The sequence below is a fragment of the Pan troglodytes genome, chromosome 3 (assembly GCF_028858775.2).
Source record: "Pan troglodytes isolate AG18354 chromosome 3, NHGRI_mPanTro3-v2.0_pri, whole genome shotgun sequence".
Lineage (NCBI taxonomy): Eukaryota > Metazoa > Chordata > Mammalia > Primates > Hominidae > Pan > Pan troglodytes.
The window spans coordinates 152447501-152467610 of record NC_072401.2 but is presented as its reverse complement, the minus strand read 5'-3'; the positions used below and the strand labels follow the sequence as shown (position 1 = coordinate 152467610).

The following is a 20110-nucleotide window of genomic DNA, read 5'->3' as shown; positions in this document are numbered from 1 at the left end:
TATGTTTTTTCCTATGTGCATGTGAAATTGGTAGAGTGCAAAATGTCTTGAGCTGTGTAAAGATTAGTTGAATGACAAACTTTTTTCCCACCTTTGTCCATTATCTCATTTTTACCATTACTGAATTGAACTCCCCATTTTGTTTCTCATTTAGTGGTTAAAATACAGTGCAAACGAAATCTTATAATACTATTTTTTCTTACTAGCTTTTAAAGTAAACTCGTAATTAGGAAATAGTGCAAAAGTAATTTTATGTGAACCTGCTATTTATGCTTTCCTATTTGTCTTTTCTTCTTTATTCTCCCGCTTGATTTTCTCCTAACTTTTTCCCCTATAGTTTTCTGTTTCTAGTTGGCCACCTTATCTTAAAAACCCTAAGTGAGAAGAAGGATGGTCAAAGTCAAGGATAACTTTTTTAAAACTAAGAATACCATTCTTTTGCCCAGGATGGTTCTGCCTCAGTGATTAATGTACCCCTTTCTCTTCCCACATTCCTCCCTTGATATACGCTTTGTGTTTATCACTTTTGTCATTTAGTGAGGAGATGGTGGATTGATAGATTTTGTGTCATCATAGCCTGATAGCAAAGTATTAGAATGTCAATTCTCATCCCAGTTTTGATATCTACTACCATGGTGGTTTTGGACATTTTAGTTAATGTCTTTATTTATATTTCTGCATCTCTAGCGTAGGAACTACGAAATGCTAAGCTTGACAATATTTGCTTTATATATACACAGTCATGCACCACATAATGATGTTTTGGTAAATGACGCACCACATGTACAGTGGTGGTCCTATGAGATTTTAATGGAGCTGAAAAACTCCTGTTGCCTACTGACATTGTAGCCATTGTAATGTCATAGTGTAACTCATTACTCACATGTTTGTGGTAAGGCTGGCGGAAGCAAACTTGTGTTTCCATTCGTATGAAAGTGCAGCACAATTATATAATACTTGGTAATGATATTAAACGACTGTGTAACCGGTTTATGTATTTACTATACTATGCTTGTTATTTTAGAGTGTATTCCTTTTGCTTATTTAAAAAAAATGTTAACTGTAGCACAGCCTCAGTCAGGTCTTTCAAGAGGTATTCCAGAAGAACGCATTATCATCATAGGAGATGAGAGCTCCATGCATGTTACTGCCCCAAAGACCCTCCAGTGAGACAAGATGTAGAGGTGGAAGGCAGTGATATTCATTATCTTGACCCTGGATAGGCCTAGCCTAATGTGTGTGTTTGTGTCTCACTTTTTAACAAAATTTAAAAATTGAAAAAATGAAATTTGAAAATAGAATAAGGTTTATAGATCAGGCACAGTGTAATCCCAGCACTTTGGTCAAGGTGGGAGGATTGCTTGAGTCCAGGAGTTTGAGACCAGCTTGGGCAACATAGGGAGACCTTGTCTCTACAAAAAATAAAAAAGTTAGCCAGGGGTGTGGTGGTACACCCCTGTAGTCCTAGCTACTCAGAAAGCTGAAGTGGGAGAATCACTCGAGCCCAGTGAGTTGAGGCTGTAGTTAGCTATGATCGTGCCACTGCACTCTAGCCTCTGTCTCACCAGAGCAAGACTCTGTCTCAAAAAAAAAAAAAGGAAATTATAGAATAAGGATACAAAGAAAGAAAACATTTTGGCACAGCTGTACAATGTGCATTTTAAACTGTGTTATTAAAAAAGAGTTAAAAAGTTTAAAAAAATTTTAAGTTTATGAAGTAAAAATGTTACAGTGAGCAAGGATAATTTATTATTGAAGAAAATAATTTCTAATTAACTTAGCATAGCCTAAGTGTGCAGGGTTTATAAAGTCTACAGTAGTATACAGTAATATCCTAGACCTTCACATTCACCCACTACTTGTACACTGACTGACCCAATGCAACTTCAAGTGCTGCAAACTCCATTCATGGTATGTGCCCTGTACCATTTTTTTTGTTTTATACCCATTTTTCCCATACCTTTTCTGTGTTTAGGTATACAAATACTTACCATTGTGGTATAGTTGCCTACAACATTTAATACAGTAACATACTGTACATATTTGTATGGCTCCTAGGCTATAAACAGTATGATGTATGCCCTCGCCATTAAGCCATGCATGACTATATATACAAATATAAATTGTAGCTTTTCTGTTTTCTATCATTGTTATTTTCTTCACCTTTGATAAAAATAATATCAATAAATATGAAAGATAAAATGCTGGTTGAGTATCCCGTATGCAGAATGCTTGGGACCAGAAGTGTTTCAAATTTCAGGTTTTTAAAGATTTTGGAATATTTGTATTATATTACTGGTTGAATAACTCTAATCTGAAAACCTGGAAATCAGAATGCTCCAATGAGCATTTTCTTTGAGGGTCATGTTGGTGCTCAAAAAGCTTCAGATTTTGGAGCATTTTTAATTTTGAATTTTTGGATAAGGGATACTCAACCTCTACCAGTATAACCAACTGACAAGTATTCAAGTTCTTTTTAATGTCCAAATTGCTATAGTTTGAATACCCAACCAGTGAGACATGATTACTCTGCAGCAGTTGACCTTAGCTCTGACTACCTCATCAGATAAAATTGTTGACTAGTCTTGGCATTGTCATTCACTAAACCATGTGAAGTGAGACACCACTGCTGCACCTTTACATCAGGATAATAATGATGTTTACCTGTAGCTATGTTGTGAGGAATAAATGGGATTTGATAAACCTAATGTACCCATTACTCTGAATCCATATTAAGTGTTTAATAACAGCTATTTTTTTCTTCAAGTAATCTCTGGAAATTGAATGCTTATATGTGCCACAGTGAATCTAGGACTCTTATCTCTGCCATCAGGTTCCTATCTACACTATTGCTGGATAGAGTTGTATCAGAGCTCTGGAGAATACCTCTTCCCATCTTACAAACAACTTTTCCAGGCAGTAGCTGTTTTTCTTTATCCTGTTGCCCAAAGCGTGGACATAGACCTCTCCTTTTCTCTTTTGTGGGCCTTGCAATGATAGAAGGGCATCACAATGCAGAAGAGGAAAACAAGACAATACTAGATATTGCATCTCCTAGGATTCATAGGCCACACTCTTGAACAGGCAGTTTTTCTTGACTATGTCTCCCTCTTTCCCCAGGTCGTCTCCCTTTGCCATGTTGCAGAAGCTAGTTCAGCTCTCCAACAGTGAGAGCTCTTTTGACCAGATTCTTTCTCGAGTTCAGGATCACTTGCTTCCTCTCTTAGAGAAGAATCTTGCTTTTTCCTCAGTCCAGTGTTACCCTTTTTTCCTGCCTCAGGTTGAGTGACAACGGCACCATCAAATTTTTTTAAGGAAACTCTTACCCCAATTTATCATATATGTTGTAGCGTCTATAGACCTGGACTATGCAATAATAATATTTTTCAGTTTTCATATCCAAAGTCTTGTGTATTTAGTCTGGAACACACTATTTTTAGAGGTTCTTCCATGATGTGTTTTACTTGTCATACTCTCAACTTTAGCTTTTTGAAAATGACCAGGTTAAAAGAAAGGCCTCAATATTTTCTGCTGTTACTCTTCTGTAGGTATCTTTTGAACATCATATTCTTACCTGTATAAAGCACAGGTATATACATACATATAACAAGAAATAATAATTTTTGAGCTGTTTGTGAAACTAAAGGAAGTATCATTGGTGGGGTAAAGGAAGACCACTTAAAAGTGAATCGATGAGATTTTGTTTGCAAATTGTTAAGTGATGCTGCACCAGGTTAAAAAAACAGCTATTTTACTTGGATGCTTACTATTACTATATTTCTATTAAAGCTAGCAAGCTAGAAAAAGCAAAAGGTTTATATGTAGGTAAAACTTGCAGGCATTGTTGATCAAATTAAATCCAAACTGGAAGAGTGTTTTTTCATTATCTTCTCAGTATGTTCTTGTAAAATATATTTTGAAAACCAGACCTTTTAATGCATTGAAAATCTCTTCAAAGAAAATGTCTGAATATATCCCTCATAGATATATCAAGCCTTTACTTAAGCTTTCAGTTTATGGTATCTTCTGGTTATCTTAACCATAGACCAGATTATGTACTAATGTAAAGCCTTCCTTTTCTTAATGGATTTTAAAATAAGGATTAATAAGAAACTAAGCTAATTAAAAATCTTTACAGTGTATTTTATACAACATTTGTTTATAATTTAGACTTTTCTCATGTGCACTTAGAATATTGGCTATTGTTGTTTCTGGTTTATTAATAAAAATTAAAGCACTGAATATAAGATCAAGCATTTTATAATACAAAGTATTTTATTTTGCAAAGCAAGTATTTTACCATACAAAGCAAAATGGAAATACTTGAGTTGATAAAAATAGTTTCCTTCTACTTACCTTTTTATATTAGTGCTGTTTAAGTATGGTCTGCTGACTAAATTACTTCTTAGTAATCCACAAAGAGCTGAGTACAGAAATTGAATATTTAAAAAGTTTTATAGCTTGAATGTCTGGCAATGTCATCAAAGGCATCAGTGCTAAAGGTGTTTAAAAAGGTTAAAAAAAAACAAAACTGGCCCTTCACTACAGGTAGTTTGAGAAACAGTATTTATAACCCAGTTAATATTCAGGTGTGTTGTTTTGAAATGGTCTGGGTTGGCAATACATTTGAATATGAATTAAAGAAATTATAACATTATAACAATCATCAGCTGAGAAATACAAATCTAGTTAATATTTTGTATGTTAAATGATTTATATAAACCTTTGAGGAATAATTCCTTTATGAAGGTAATTGGTAAAAAAATGTATTAGTTACCCAAGGAAAATATAAACATGTATCAGGATATTTAAAAAGAGAAGGCTCTTTATTACATGTCTCATTCTGTTATTCCTATCTTTGCTTAAAAAAATGCATTTATTTGAGCTTGTTCTCTTAGTTTTTGACCTCTTTTATTTTCTACATTTTATTTTTTCTATCCCTTTCTTCTTGGTGAACAGGTACTTAGCCTTTAATTCCTCTGTGAAACTCTCCCTGTTTTTTTTTTTTTTTTTCGAGACAAAGTCTCACTCTGTCGCCCACGCTGGTGTGCAGTGGTGTGGTCTTGGCTCACTGCAACCTCCACCTGCTGGGTTCAAGCACTTCTCTGCCTCAGCCTTCTGAGTAGCTGGGATTACAGACTCCTGCCACCATGCCAGGCTAATTTTTGTATTTTTAGTAGAGATGGGGTTTCACCATCTTGACCAGGCTGGTCTTGAACTCCTGACCTCATGAGCCACCCGCTTTGGCCTCTCAAAGTTTTGGGATTACAGGTGTGAGCCACTGCCCCCGGCCTTTTTTTTTTTCTTTTTTCTTTTTACTTTTTTGAGGCAGGGTCTCTTCTGTCACCCAGGCTGGAGTAGAGTGCTGCAATCTCGGCTCACTACAGCCTCAACTTCCTGGGCTCAAGCAATCCTCCCACCACAGCCTCCCAAGTAGCTGGGACTACAGATGTGTGCCACCATGCCTGGCTAATTTTTGTATTTTTTTTTTTTGTGGAGATGGGACTTTGCCATCTCTACAGGCTGGTCTGGAACTCCTGAGTGCAAGGTATTCATTTGTCTGCCTCGCCTCCCAAAGTGCTGGGATTACAGACATGAGCCACTGTGCCCAGCCTCTCCCTGATTCCTAATAGTTCCTTCTTTTTCTCTGTTTCCAAACATACTGTCTATAACTCTTTGAGCAGTTATCTCATAGTTTATTTCTTTCTCATATTGTATTTATTTTACTAAACTACAGTGAGATGCTAGAAGACAGGGACTATTTGTTACGTATTTTGATAACATCACAGTTAAGCCTACAATAAATGTTAGGTGTTACCTTTATATGACTGGCAATGTTCTAATCATTTTATGTCTATTCTTGATCCTCCTGAAAAGCATACCACATCATCTCCTCTTTTATATGAGGAAACCGAGGCACAGGGTTTCAAATAACTTGCTTAAGCATGAATGTGTCAAAACCAAGAGTTAAAACTCAAGTCATCTAGCTCTAGAGTTGGTGCTCTTAACTACATTGTTAATTATGATTTTTATACATAATTGCTTATTTTCTTTCTGGTTTTCATGCTTGTTCTTGAACTGCTTTTATTTGAAATTTATTTTTGTTTTTGAGACAGGGTCTCACTCTCTCACACAGGCAGGAATGCAGTGGCCTGATTATGGCTCACTGCAGCGTAACCTCCTGGGCTCAAGCGATCCTCCCGCCTCATCCTCCCAAGTAGCTAGGACTACAGGTGCATGCCACCATGCCCAGCTGATTTTTCTATTTTTTGTAGAGATAGGACTTTGCCATGTTGCCCGGGCTGGCTTTGAACTCTCCTGGCCTCAAGGGATTTGCTGGCCTCGACCTCCCTAAGTGCTGGAATTAGAGGTGTGAGCCACCATGTCTGGCCTTGATATTTAAGTGTAAGATTTACCTATTTGTAGTAGCAAATATATTTATTCATAAGTAGGAGACCTTGCTAATACAACTAAAAGACCCTAGTTTTTTATGCTTTTAAAAATCCATTGGTTAGGTACAGTTAAAAGATGATAGGATTTGCTTAAGATCATCTAACTCTTTTGCAGATTAGCAAAAAGTAAAGTTTAAGAAATTAAAGCTTCTTAATTTTACCTCTCTATGTGTAACCATTTATACATAATATTTTGTGAAGATATACAGTCATCCCTCTGGATCCATGGGGAATTGGTTCCAGGACTAACTGCAGATCAAAAATTGGTCAAGGCCTGGTGCAGTGGCTCACACTTGTAATCCAAGCACTTTGGGAGGCTGAGGCAGGAGGATCACTTGAGGCCAGGAGTTTGAGACCAGCCTGGCCAACACTGAGAGACCCTGTCTCTACAGAAAAATATTAGCTGGGCATGATGATGTGTGCATGTAGTCCCAGTTACTCATGAGGCTGAAATGGGAGGGTTGTGTGAACCTGGGAGATGGAGGCTGCAGTGAGTTGTGATCATGTCACTGCACTCCAGCCTAGGTGTCAGAGTGAGATTCTGACTCAAAAACAAAACAAAACAAAAAATTTGGTCGAATCTGTGGATGTAGAACCTGGGGATACAGAGAGCTGATTGTTATTTTTGTCTCATATTATGGTTTTAAAATATAATTCTGTGGTTTCAACCCTATCCTTTGCTTACATTTTATGTTATTACTATTTTCTTGAACACAGATAGCAGCCATAGTTTACTTTATTTTCCAAACAGATGTATGATGTATGTTTGCATTGTTGAAGGATTCACTTTGTCTTTTTGGAAGATGCTTAGGTATTTGTGGGTTTTATTGTCAATAAGTACTCTAAAGAAATAATGAAAACAAAATATTATGTGTGGAATTGGCACACAAGTAGAAACTATAGCCTTCTTATTAGTGTTGGCTTGTTTTTACAAATATTATATATACTTCTGTTAAGAGTTACAGAAAAAAAAAGCATTTGAAACAAGTTTTTTATTACCAAAAGTGTAAAGCAAAAGAATAGAAGAACCTATATTAATCTTCAAATTATTTAAAAATATTGTCTGAGGACTATAGTTTGTAACGATAAGAACTCAACACGTTGTATCCAGTCTATTAAAACAAGAAGAAATGGAAGAGATACTTTGATAAGTGTTCTGCCTGTTTTAACCTGAATGCTATTATGGGGGGAAGGGAGGAGGGGGATGCTGCTCTGTCTGTTTCATTGGCTTAGGCTTTTTCATGCTGAGAGAAATCAATACTTTGAGTGGTTGCATGACAGAGGAATCACTACAGAATTAAAGGTGGCTGTCACACATTGTCATTGGTTGACTTTTGTTTGCTGTTGAGATTTTTTAAGCTTTCATTTTTCTGTCTTTTCTATGAGTCTTTCTGAGTTTCTGTAGATAGCTTTTTTTTTTTTTTTTTTTTTTTTTGTTAAAGATCACACTTTAAGGTAAGGGATCAAGTACAAAGACCTCCAAAAGTGAAATACTGAGAAACTTCTTCGTTTATTGTCCCTGAAGTGATTTCACTTTTAAATTGTTTTCAGTGAGACAAGTAATTTATAGTGTAAGTGATTTTGAGACAAATTGAGAAGTAAAGTACTACACTTAAACATGTGTTTAGCAGAAGCAATGCTTGGTTAACTAAAAATGTAATAATCTGTTTGTAGCCATGTAAAAGAAAGAAGGTCCTGACATGGAATGATGTACAGTTTGATTCCATTATATAGGAATGACATCTTACTCTAAACAGTGACTACCTCTGTAGAAAGCAACTGACCAAACAGGGAGGAGGTAGAAGAGAGAAATTTCTTTTTCTTTTTTATGTCGTTCTTTGATTTGTTTTTAAAAGCAAGTATATGTTTCTTTTAAAAGTCTTTAAAAGAGGTTTTAAATACAAAACTTGTGAGACCAAAACAAATTGTTTAATTAGCATTAAACATTATCAATTTAGGAAAAGGGCTTGCTATTTTAGCATTAAAATTGTGTGTAGTTTATTTTTATTTCAAAACTTAACAAGAACTTAATTGCAAACTTAATAAAAATTTGCTTTTTATAACCTATTTCTTAAAAAACCTATTACTCTGAAAACCTAACTTTAGAAACAATGCGTGTTTAACATCATTAATTTAATTTTTTTGTGATACTAAAACAAAGAGTTTGTGAGAAGTGTTCTAGCCTTCCAATCACAACCCCTTTCTGCCCTGTTAAGGTAACCACTGTTCTGAATTTTATGGTTGACATTTGCTTTTGTTTTATTCTTTCAAAACTTAAGTATGTTTCTTTTAGCACTGTAATTTCTTGCCCAATTTTTGACCCTTATATAAATGGAATTATAAAACGTATTTTATTCTGGAAATTTTATTTCAACATTATGTTTCCAACATTTAATTATTTTCTTACATTTTTCAACTTCTCTTTCATTACTACATAGTATTCCATTATGTATAGACTGCTAGCTGTTCATTACCTCTTTCTACTGTTGATAGGTAATTGGATTATTTCCAATTTTTAGCTATTCCGAATATGTAGACCATTAGTTTTTAAATAATCTCTTCTGTTTGGTTGTTTTCAGTGTTTAGCTATTATGAATAATGCACTTTGAATATTTTATATGTCTGGCGTACATCCTCGTGCATTTCTGTATGGTGGAATTACTTGATTACAAAATGTTCATATTTTCACTTTTAATAGATATTGTCACACTATCTTGCAAAAGTGTATACCACTCCCAGCCTCAGTGTAGAATTGTTCTTATTATTCAGCATTCTCATCAACAGTTGACTGGTGATTTTTATTTTGGCATTCTGATGTACTTTTATTTTGAATTTTTAAAAGAATTGAGTCTATTCTCCTGCTTGTTATATATTATCTATTTTTTACTTTTGTGAAGTACATGTTGCTCTCTTACCCAGTTTCTTATTGGTTATCTATCTCTTCCTCATTGATTTGTAGAATGTATTTACCTATTTGCTATATGAGCCTATTTTTTGGTGTGAGTATTTTAACTGCTTTCTCTATCTATACCTTGTCCATCCACTTTTTAAAAACTTCTTGCTGGGCACGGTGGCTCATGCCTGTAATCCCAGCACTTTGGGAGACCGAGGTGAGTGGATTGCTTGCGCTCAGGAGTTTGAGACCAGCCTGGGCAACACAGTGAGACCTCATCTCTACAATAAATCGAAAAAATTAGCTGGGCATGGTGGTGCGTGCCTCTAGTCCCAGCTACTTGGGGGACTGAAGTGGCAGGATCACTTGAGCCCAAGAGACTGAGGTTGCAGTGAGCCAAGATCACACCACTGCACTCCAGCCTAGACAATAGAGTGAAATCCTGCCTGAAAAAACAAACAAACACTTCTTAAATAAACTTTATTTTATATTTAAGTTTAGTTTGCATGTAATAAAATTTTAACTATACAATTTGAGGAGTTTTGATAAAGGTGTATATCTGTGATTTTACCATTATAATAAAGATACAGGAAATTTTGTCATCCTGGAGAATTCCCCTGTGATCCACTGTGGTCAATTCCTCTCCATATACTCATATCCAATCCCAGACAACCAGTGATCTGATTTCTGTTATTATAGATAGTTTTATCTGCTATAAAATTTTATATACATGGAATCAAATAGTAGGTACTCTGGATTATTTTGGTCAGCATAAACTTTTTGATGTTCATTCACATTGTTGTGTGTATTATTGGTTTGTTTTTTTAAATACTAAGTTGAATTATTTTGTTTATCCATTCAACTATAGGCAGACATTGGGTTGTTTTCAGTGTCTGACTTTTATGACTAAATGCACCATGGGCATTTTCATACAAGTTATTTTTGTAGAAATATGTTCTTATTCCTTTTGAGGAAATACCTAGGAGTAGGATTGCTACATGCTACTGTAAGTATATGTTTAAGCTTACAAGAAATTGACAAACTATTTTCCAAAGTAGTTGACAACTTTACAATTCAACCACCAAGGTAGGTATGAGAGTTCCAGTTGTTCCATGTCCTTGTCGGTGCTTGGTATTGTAGCTCTTTTAAATTTCAGCCGGTCTAGTGGGTGTATAGTGATAGCTTATTGTGATTTTTATTTGCATTTCTCTACTGACTAAGCATCTTCTCATGTGCTTTATTAGCCATTTGTATATCTTTTGTGAAATGCCTGTTCAAATCCTGTGCTAATTATTTTTAATTAGGTTGTTTGTCTTATTGAATTGTATGAATTCTTTATATATTCTGTAAAGAATTCATTTGTCACTTAGATGTATGTTAAATATTTTTTTCACAATTTGTGGCTTACCTTTTATTTTATACATGGTTCTTTTAAAGAGCAGGTGTTGGGCCAGGCATGGTGGCTCACGCCTGTAATCCCAGCACTTTGGGAGGCCAAGGCGGGCAGATCATGAGGTCAAGAGATTGAGACCATCTGGCTAACATGGTGAAACCCCACCTCTACTAAAAAAATACAAAAAATTAGCTGGGCATGGTGGCGGGCGCCTGTGGTTCTAGCTACTCGGGAGGCTGAGGCAGGAGAATGGCGTGAACCTGGGAGGTGGAGCTTACAGTGAGCTGAGATTGAGCCACTGCACTCCAGCCTGGGCGACAGAGTGAGACTCTGTCTAAAAAAAAAAAAAAAAAGACCAGGTGTTTTAAATTTTGATAAAGTTTATTTTGTCAGTTTTTAAATTCTTGTGATTTTCTTCTATGCTTTCTGTTATGCTGTCCAGTCTAACAACACTACCTATCCCAAAGTTATAATAAAAATCTGCTGTTGTGTTTTGGAAATGTTATAGTTTTAACTTCTAGATTTATATCCTTGATCCAGTTTGAATTAAGTATTTTTTGTATGATATTAGGTGAAAGAAAAGATTTGTCTTTTTTTTTTTTTCTCATGTGGATAGCCAGGTGTTTCAGTACCAGTTGTTTCTTCATTTTGTCATCTCTTTCTTCATCTAATAACCAGTGCTCTTCATTTCTAGTTTTATAATATGGTGGGAAGGGTGTAAAGTCTTACAATTTTGTTTTCTAAAGTTACTTTGCTGTTATTACCTTTTTTTTTTTTTTTTTTTTGAGATGGAGTCTTGCTCTACCGCCAGGCTGGAGTGCAGTGGCGTGATCTCGGCTCACTGCAACCTCCAACTCCCTGGTTCAAATGTTTCTCCTGCCTCAGCCTCCTGAGTACCTGGGATTACAGGCATGTGCCACCATGCCAAGCTACTTTTTTTGTATTTTAGTAGAGATGGGGTTTCACCTTCTTTTCTAGGATGGTCTCGATCTCCTGACCTTGTGATCTACCTGCCTCAGCCTCCCAAAGTGCTGGGATTAGAGACATGAGCCACCGCGCCCAGCCTACCTTCTGTTTTTATATATGTTTTAGAATCAGCTCTTCAGTTTTATAAAAATTGCTAAAAATTTTTATTAAGATTGTGTTGAATATATAAAATCAATTTTTAAAATGTTGAATCTTTAAATCTATAAACTGTATATTTTGTATATATAAATTGCATATTTCTTCATTTATCTAGCTTCTTAATTTCTCTTAACTATTTTATGGTTTTATTTTTTATAAGATCTGTATAAATTTTAAAATATAGCTAAGTATTTCATATTTTTCATCCTGTTGTAAATTTTTGTTTCATTATTATTTCTTCTTCTTTTTGGCTCTGTCACCCAGGCTGGAGTGCAGTGGCACAATCTCGGCTTGCTGCAGCCTCTGCCTTCAGGTCTCAAGCCATCCTCCCACCTCAGCCTCCCAAGTAGCTAGGACTAAAGGTGCATGCCACCACACCGGGCTAATTTTTGTATTTTTGTAGCTTTGGGGTTTCACCATGTTGCCCATGCTGGTCTTCAACTCCTATGCTCAAGCAATCCTCCTGTCACAGCCTCCCTAAGTGCTGAGATTACAGATGTGAGCCATCTTGCCCGGCCTCAGTATTATTTCCTCTTAAATGTTTGGTGGAATTCACCGATATAACCATGTGCGCCTGAGATTTCTTTATGGTAAAGTAGTTGAGTTCAATTTCTTTATTAGAGAATATACCTATTAACATTTTCCATTTCTGTTTTTTTTTTAAATCTTTTAGGACTTTTAAAAAATATTTATTTATTTATTTATTTATTATACTTTAAGTTCTGGGATACATGTGCAGAATGTGCAGGTTTGTTACATAGTTATACACGTTGCATGGTGGTTTGCTGCACCCATCAACCTGTCATCTGCATTAGGTATTTCTCTTAATGCTATCCCTCCCCTTGCCCTCCATCCCTGGACAGGCCCCAGTGTATGATGTTCCCCTCTCCGTGCCCATATGTTCTTATTGTTCAACTCCCACTTATGAGTGAGAACATGCGGTGTTTGGTTTTCTGTTCTGGTGTTAGTTTGCTGAGAATGATGTTTTCCAGCTTCATCCACGTCCCTGCAAAGGACATGAACTCATTCTTTTTTATGGCTGCACAGTATTCCATGGAGTATATGTGTCACATTTTCTTTATCCAGTCTAACATTGATGGACATTTGGGTTGGTTCCAAGTCTTTGCTGTTGTGTATAGTGCTGCAATAAACATACCTGTGTATGTGTCTTTATAGTAGAATGATTTATAATCCTTTGGGTGTATACCCAGTAATGGGGTTGCTGGGTCAAATGGTATCTCTAGTTCTAGATCCTTGAGAAATTGCCACACTGTCTTCCACAATACTTGAATACTTGAACTAACTTATACTCCCTCCAACAGTGTAAAAGCGTTCCTATTTCTCCACATCCTTTCCAGCATCTGTTGTTTCCTGATTTTTTAATGATCGCCATTCTAAATGGTATGAGATGGTATCTCATTGTGGTTTTGATTTGGATTTCTCTAATGACCAGTGATGATGAGCTTTTTTTCATATGTTTGTTGGCCGCATAAATGTCTTCTTTTGAAAAGTGTCTGTTCATATCCTTCGCCCACTTTTTGATGGGATTGTTTCTTTCTTGTAAATTAGTTTAAGTTCCTTGTAGATTCTGGAAATTAGCCCTTTGTCAGGTGGATAGATTGGAAAAATTTTCTTTCATTCTGTAGGTTGCCTGTTTACCCTGGTGATAGTTTCTTTTGCTGTGCAGAAGCTCTTTAGTTTAATTAGATCCCATTTGTCAATTTTGACTTATGTTGCCATTGCTTTTGGTGTTTTAGTCATGAAGTCTTTGCCCATGCCTATGTCCTGAATGGTATTGCCTAGGTTTTCTTCTAGGGTTTTTATGGTTTTAGGTCTTACGTTTAAATCTTTAATCCATCTTGGATTGATTTTTGTATAAGGTGTAAGGAAGGGGTCCAGTTTCAGTTTTCTGCGTATGGCTAGCCAGTTTTCCCAACACCATTTATTAAATAGAGAATCCTTTCCCCATTTCTTGTTTTTGTCAGGTTTGTCAAAGATGAGATGGTTGTAGATGTGTGGTGTTACTTCTGAGGCCTCTGTTCTGTTCCATTTGTTTTATATATCTGTTTTGGTACCAGTACCATGCTGTTTTGGTTACTGTAGCCTTTTAGTATAGTTTGAAGTCAGGTAGCGTGATGCCTCCAGCTTTGTTCTTTTTGCTTAGAATTGTCTTGGCTATATGGGCTCTTTTTTGGTTCCATATGAAATTTAAAGTAGTTTTTTCTAATTCTGTGAAGAAAGTCATTGGTAGGTTGGTGGGGATAGTGTTGAATCTATAAATTAATTTGGGTAGTATGGCCATTTTCATGATATTGATTCTTCCTATCCATGAGCATGGAATGTTTTTCCATTTGTTTGTGTCTTCTCTTACTTTCATGCAAAGGATGAATAGTAAAATTAGGTAGAGCCATGACATCTGGAAGGAAAAATTAAATATTGTCTCTATTCATTTACATTTAAAGAGCTAAAATGGTCGCTTTGTCTATTTACTGTGAGTGACTGAATTTCTTCTGTGGAGGTTTATTTATCCTATATTGAGTTTCTTCATTCTTTGGTTATAAATCTTAGGTTTCTTTAGCAATAATCACATAAAATAGAATTGTTCCCCAAATGCTTATTTTTTTCTTTTTATAGTCAAATATTTTGTGACCATGTTGTGATGTTATATGATCTAGTTTATATAGTGCTTACAATAGGAACACAGAAAAGTTGATATAAAACATAAAAAATTCTGTCTTAAAGTTGAATGAAAGTTTTAGATTTGACCGTTTATGTTACCGATAAATAGCAATATTTGTTAAAGTCTCTTGTACCTCCACTCAACCTCCAAATACAGGTATACATACATACACAAATATGTGTACTACAAATAAATAATATGTATTTGATTCTAAAGTAAATATTTCTTATCTCCACATGACTTTGAACGATATTTCATACATAGGATTTATTATTGGTTTTTAAATAAGAACATCTTCAAATTACATTATAAGGACACTTAAAAAATAGTTACAAGTTCATTATATCTTTATGAAACATTCTTGTTTGGTTTTCTTTTATCATGTTTTTAGGTCAGATGTGACCCTAATATTCCACAAAGAGACAGAGATTGATAATCAGGAAAGAATAGCCCTTTAATGTGATTTATATCTATAGATTTTATGTCAGATATGAAAAGTTGCTGTTCAAATTGTAAAGAAGGATCCATTAAAGAACACTTTAAACTATTTTACCATTTAGCTTACCTTGAGCCCTTGTTTTTAGAATTATGCCTTTTAGAACAAACTTTAATAGCTTATCAAATGTTTACAAAATATAATTTGATGTTAAATTAATATAATATTAATAAGAGATAGAAATGACAAGCTATTTAATAATGTGTTTTTGGTTACTTTTAATGCTGTTTAATATGAAGGTATGTGGTGGTTCATAGCATTTCAGAAACCAGTGATTTTCTAAATCTCATCAGTAGATTTGAATTTCCTCTTAGGTGAAGTTAGACAAGGACAGATATGGATATAGTAGAGAATGTTGAAAGTTTACAGTTCTGTGAATGTCTGTCATTTCGTACTATTTGTTTTAGTGTATGGTTGGGTTAGATATGAAATAACCTATAGAATGCTTCTCAGTTCTTGAATGAATATATAAAAAATGACATATCAGTTGACATTTTTGTTACAATGAAATAATTTCCTAGTTATCTTCACTTAAACTGCTGCCCTTTCATACATTTCTTAATCATTTTCTTTTATTTGCTCAAATCATATTTTTGACAAAGTGAACTCTTCTGTGGTTTGTTTGGGTCAATCTTTTTTAAAAATATAGCATATGAAATTTGCTTTTAATTTCTCATCAGTTATTCTAGTTCTTAGTAGGATTTATTTTCTCCACATCAGTGTTTAGATTAAATAAACAGTTTGCCTTTACCAGTGAACATCTCTCAGAGGTTGAACTCAGGTACTCTCAAGTACCCTCTCAGAGGTTGCCCAGAATCTTTGGATTAACACAATCTTAGATCTAATATAACCTGCTAATTTTGCAGATGAGGACATTTAGACCTAAAGAGGTAAATGAGTGAATTGATCAAGACTGACAGGAGATATTAGCAAGGGTGATACCATAACCTGGTTTTTGTTTTGCTTCCCAATCTTGTAGTCATTCATATAAGTATACTATGATTCCTGTGACTTTTTTCTATACTCATTCTGCATTCCAGAGTTTCTTCAGACTATTACTTGTTCTACCTGTATTTTGTACTTGGGTCAAACTCTCTTGCTTTGTCCCTCCCTGAAATTGATTAATGTTTTTCTGCCTTGCCTTTGCTTTAAAGGTTTCCTTTATTCCCACCCAAGACTAACTTCTAAAATTCCTCTTTATATAATTCAGCTTTTCTTCTCCCTAGCATAGTGTTTTGCACAGACTAAGATATTTGATTCCTGGCCGGGCGCGGTGGCTCACGCCTGTAATCGCAGCACTTTTGGAGGCCGAGGCAGGTGGATTGCCAGAGCTCAGGAATTCGAGACCAACCTGGGCAACGCAGTGAAACCCCATCTCTACTAAAATACAAAAAAATTAGCTGGGTGTGGCGGCGTGCACCTGTAGTCCCAGCTACTCGGGAGGTCGAGGCAGGAGAATTGCTTGAACCCAGGAGGTGGAGGTTGCAGTGAGCCAAGAAGATCACGCCACTGCACTCCAGCCTGGGCGACAGAGCAAGACTGTCTCAAAAAAAAAAAAAATATATATATATATATATTTGATTCCTTATGCATGTACATATACACCATGCAAAGGATGAATTGCTTTTGGTGTAAGGAACAAAAAAACCAATTTTTTTGGATGTTTCTACTGGTTTACAGTGAGCAGGAGTTTATTGGCTCTTAAAAAAATCTTTAAAAAGTCTCATAGGGGTTGGCTGGTCTTGAGAATTTGATTGATCTGGAAGTTCATGATTCTGGAGTGAGCTCTGTTTTTCTACAATTTTCATAGTTCTGCTCTCATTTTGGCCATATCTTCAGGCCAGCTTCCCTCATGGTACAGAGAGCTTCCAATACTCCTAGAATTTGCTGCTTCTTTTACACCCTGAGAGGAAGGAGGGAACCAACTGTCCAACAAAATCTTGAACTTTGTCCTACCTGTACCAGTTACATCAAGTGTCCTTCCCTAATCCAGTTTGCCAGTGTGGTTGTGATTATTACAATTGGTTCAGGACAATCAGGACTCCTGTTTGTTGCTGGGGTGGTGGTGGGAGTAGTGCGTGGCAGCAATCTATCGAAACTGGTATACTGTAGGAGAGGCAAGCATCCACAATGTATATTCCATATGTAAACTAGAAATATTTATCCCAACATCAAGTTTATGTTACTTATCTATCAAAGGATATGTGTGTGAGGGTGGGGGAGAGGACTCCAGTAGACACTGAATAGAACAAAGGACCAAGTTTACATCCATCTTTGTTTTCTTATTTTAAACAATGCCTTAACTACAGTATCATAAAGATGACACCACAAGTATCCGAATTCCAAAAGAAGAGAAATAAGCGTTTTGGAAACTAGCAATTATAGTGTATCTGATTACTGACAAATAATTCTAAGGTGTTTTTTGGTAAAATTGATGATATCTAAGACAGTACTTTTCAGACTTTGATGTATATAAATTGCCTGGGAATTAAAATTCAAACACAAAGTGAATGGATTTGGGGTGGGGCCTGAGACTCTGCATTTGAAATAAGATCCCAGGCAATCCCAGAGCTCTTGGTACATTTTGCTAGGACTTAAAAGACCAAACAGTTTCATGTTCTAAAGGTATTTAGAACTAGCTCAATTTACTATTGTAAGCTGCTATTGTCTCTTTTCTGGCCCTGTGCAGTGGCCTCATAACTGCCAACTTCACTTCTCTTGTCCCACTACAATCCATTCTCTAAATAGCAGCTATATGATCATTTTAATATGTAAATTTATCACTTCATTGCGTAAAACTTTCCTCTGGGATTCCATTACATTTGAATAAAATCTGAACTCCTTACCATAATACAAATGATGTAGCCCTGGCCTGCCTTTTGAAAATTATTTCTTACCATTATTCTCCTTATTCACTATGTCTCAAGTCCTTTGCAATTTCACTTCATGCTGTTTGTCGTGCTGGGCCCCTGCTTCTTACAAGACTGTCTTTGTCTCATTGTTCAGGTCTCTACTTGAATGTTTACCACTTCTGAGTGTATCTCATGATTGACTTCACAGAAGTAAATTCTTGTGGGATGTTTTATTGAGACAGCAGATCACTAATCTCAGTTAGGTGAATGAGGAATGTAAAAGTAGATTTAAAATTTTGGTTGTTTTGATTTAGGGTAAAGATTATTTCATAATGGATTTTAAAGGTTTTTTTCACATTTTTTATAGTATTATTTTTTTTTCTCTCCAAGTCACTGTGTGCCCAGTATTCTGCAGACAAACGAGAAGATGAGAAGATGTGTGATCATTTGATAAGAGCAGCAAAATATCGTGACCACGTGACAGCAACTCAACTAGTCCAGAAAATTATCAACATTCTCACAGACAAGCATGGAGCCTGGGGAAATTCTGCAGTGAGGTAAAGGGATACCTTTAGGATTTGGCCACTGATTTTCTGTAGATGGCTTAGGTTTAGATAAATGACTTTGGATATGATCTAAGCCAGATGAAGAAGAGAGTAATTTAATTTTGTCTTTCATCATCTCTATGAATTTAAAGCCAAAGGGAAGGAGAAAATCAGTATGGGTACAATTATGGATCTTTATAGATCCATATTTATCCAATCAGTATGTGTACAATTATGGATCTTTGTAGATCAGTTTCCTCAACTACTTCCAAAATAATATTTGCTTTATCGACTTACTCCTTTTGAAATGAATTATTAAGGGAAGCAGTTAAACTATCTTACTATCTACACTTATAGCCAAATTTTTACGTATATAACATTTTATTTTAAAAAACTATGCTCTTTTTATATTTTTTAGTTATTTGAAAGTAACCATATTTTCAAAGTATAATTTTGAAAATACAATAAAATGATTTTTTTTCTTATGTTGCAAATTTCAGGACTGTGATGATAAACTTGGTTAAATGCCTTCTTTAAAGTTTTACTCAATATATCTACCTTCTTTTAAGATAGCCAAACTGGACATGCTGTTGTTGATTTTACTTTATAGAAACTAATTAAATCGCCTTTAAGACTAAGGAACTTGGACAAATTATATATCCTCCATGAAATATTTTATGCTACAAATTTCAGGAACATGTGTTGACTCTTTTAAGTAAAGTTAATGACAAAAAGTTTTTATTTTGCTATTAGAAAACATTATATTTTATTTTCTAATTTTTGACCAACTTTTTCTAGAAGACAACAAAAACAAAAATAGTAAATTACTTGTATATTATGTAAGAGTGTAATTTGCTTCCATTTGTGTTTTAATCAACTTATGTGTCTATCAGACATCAAAATCCAGTGTTAGAAATTTTCCAGTATAAAGAAAAAAAATTTAACTTTTAGGAAAGTAAACTTCAAAAATTTGCATTGAAAGCTATTTGTATAAAGTATTCACTAATATAGAATAAATGTAGCGTGTGATATTTATTACAAAGAATATTTGCGTATAATGAATTATATTTCTGGGTACCTAATTTTTGATATTCAGAGAAAGAAAGGCAAGTCAAGGTCTTGAGATCAAAAGGACAGCCATCAGGAACCATGTTTGTTTGTTTGTTTTAATGTTATTTCAGTTGATCTGCAGGTGCAAGAGTGGTTATGGAAATAACATCTATTCATGGGTCAGTGATCTCTGGTGCCTTATCTTGCAACATCTAAAAGCCCATGGCGAGGAGAATGGAGGAGTGTTGTATTGAGGGTTTTAGAGTTTCAAAGTGCTTTATTATTACAGATTTGATATCATTTTGACATCAGATACTGAATGAATTAGGATATTACTCTGATGCATAGTGCCTGACACATAGTAGGAACTCAACGTGCATTTGTTGAATCTTTTTAAAAAGTTATTCTTTTCACCCAAAAGGTTTTGCAGTTTTAAAATAAACACATTTAGATAACTTATGTCAAGCGTTTCATGGGTTATTTTGATGGGATCAAAATTCTTTCTGTTGATAGCTGTACCTTTGTATAGCATAGTATACATGTGGTATCAAAAGGAAAACATGGTTTTCCTGAAGTGATTTTGGTGTAATAAAATATCTTGGAGAGCTAAATGGACCATGAAAT

At 35.1% G+C, this 20110-nt stretch overlaps 1 protein-coding gene across 12 annotated transcripts in view; it reads left to right on the top strand.

The window, feature by feature from the left end:
* Positions 1-20110, top strand: part of LRBA (LPS responsive beige-like anchor protein) — a 761353-nt gene that overhangs the window by 333433 nt on the left and 407810 nt on the right. For all 12 annotated transcript variants that reach the window (XM_063809071.1, XM_054683898.2, XM_526701.8 and 9 more), the window contains one exon: positions 18282-18448. In XM_063809071.1, coding sequence (XP_063665141.1) covers positions 18282-18448 — 167 coding nt within the window. The remainder of the gene's footprint in view (positions 1-18281; positions 18449-20110) is intronic.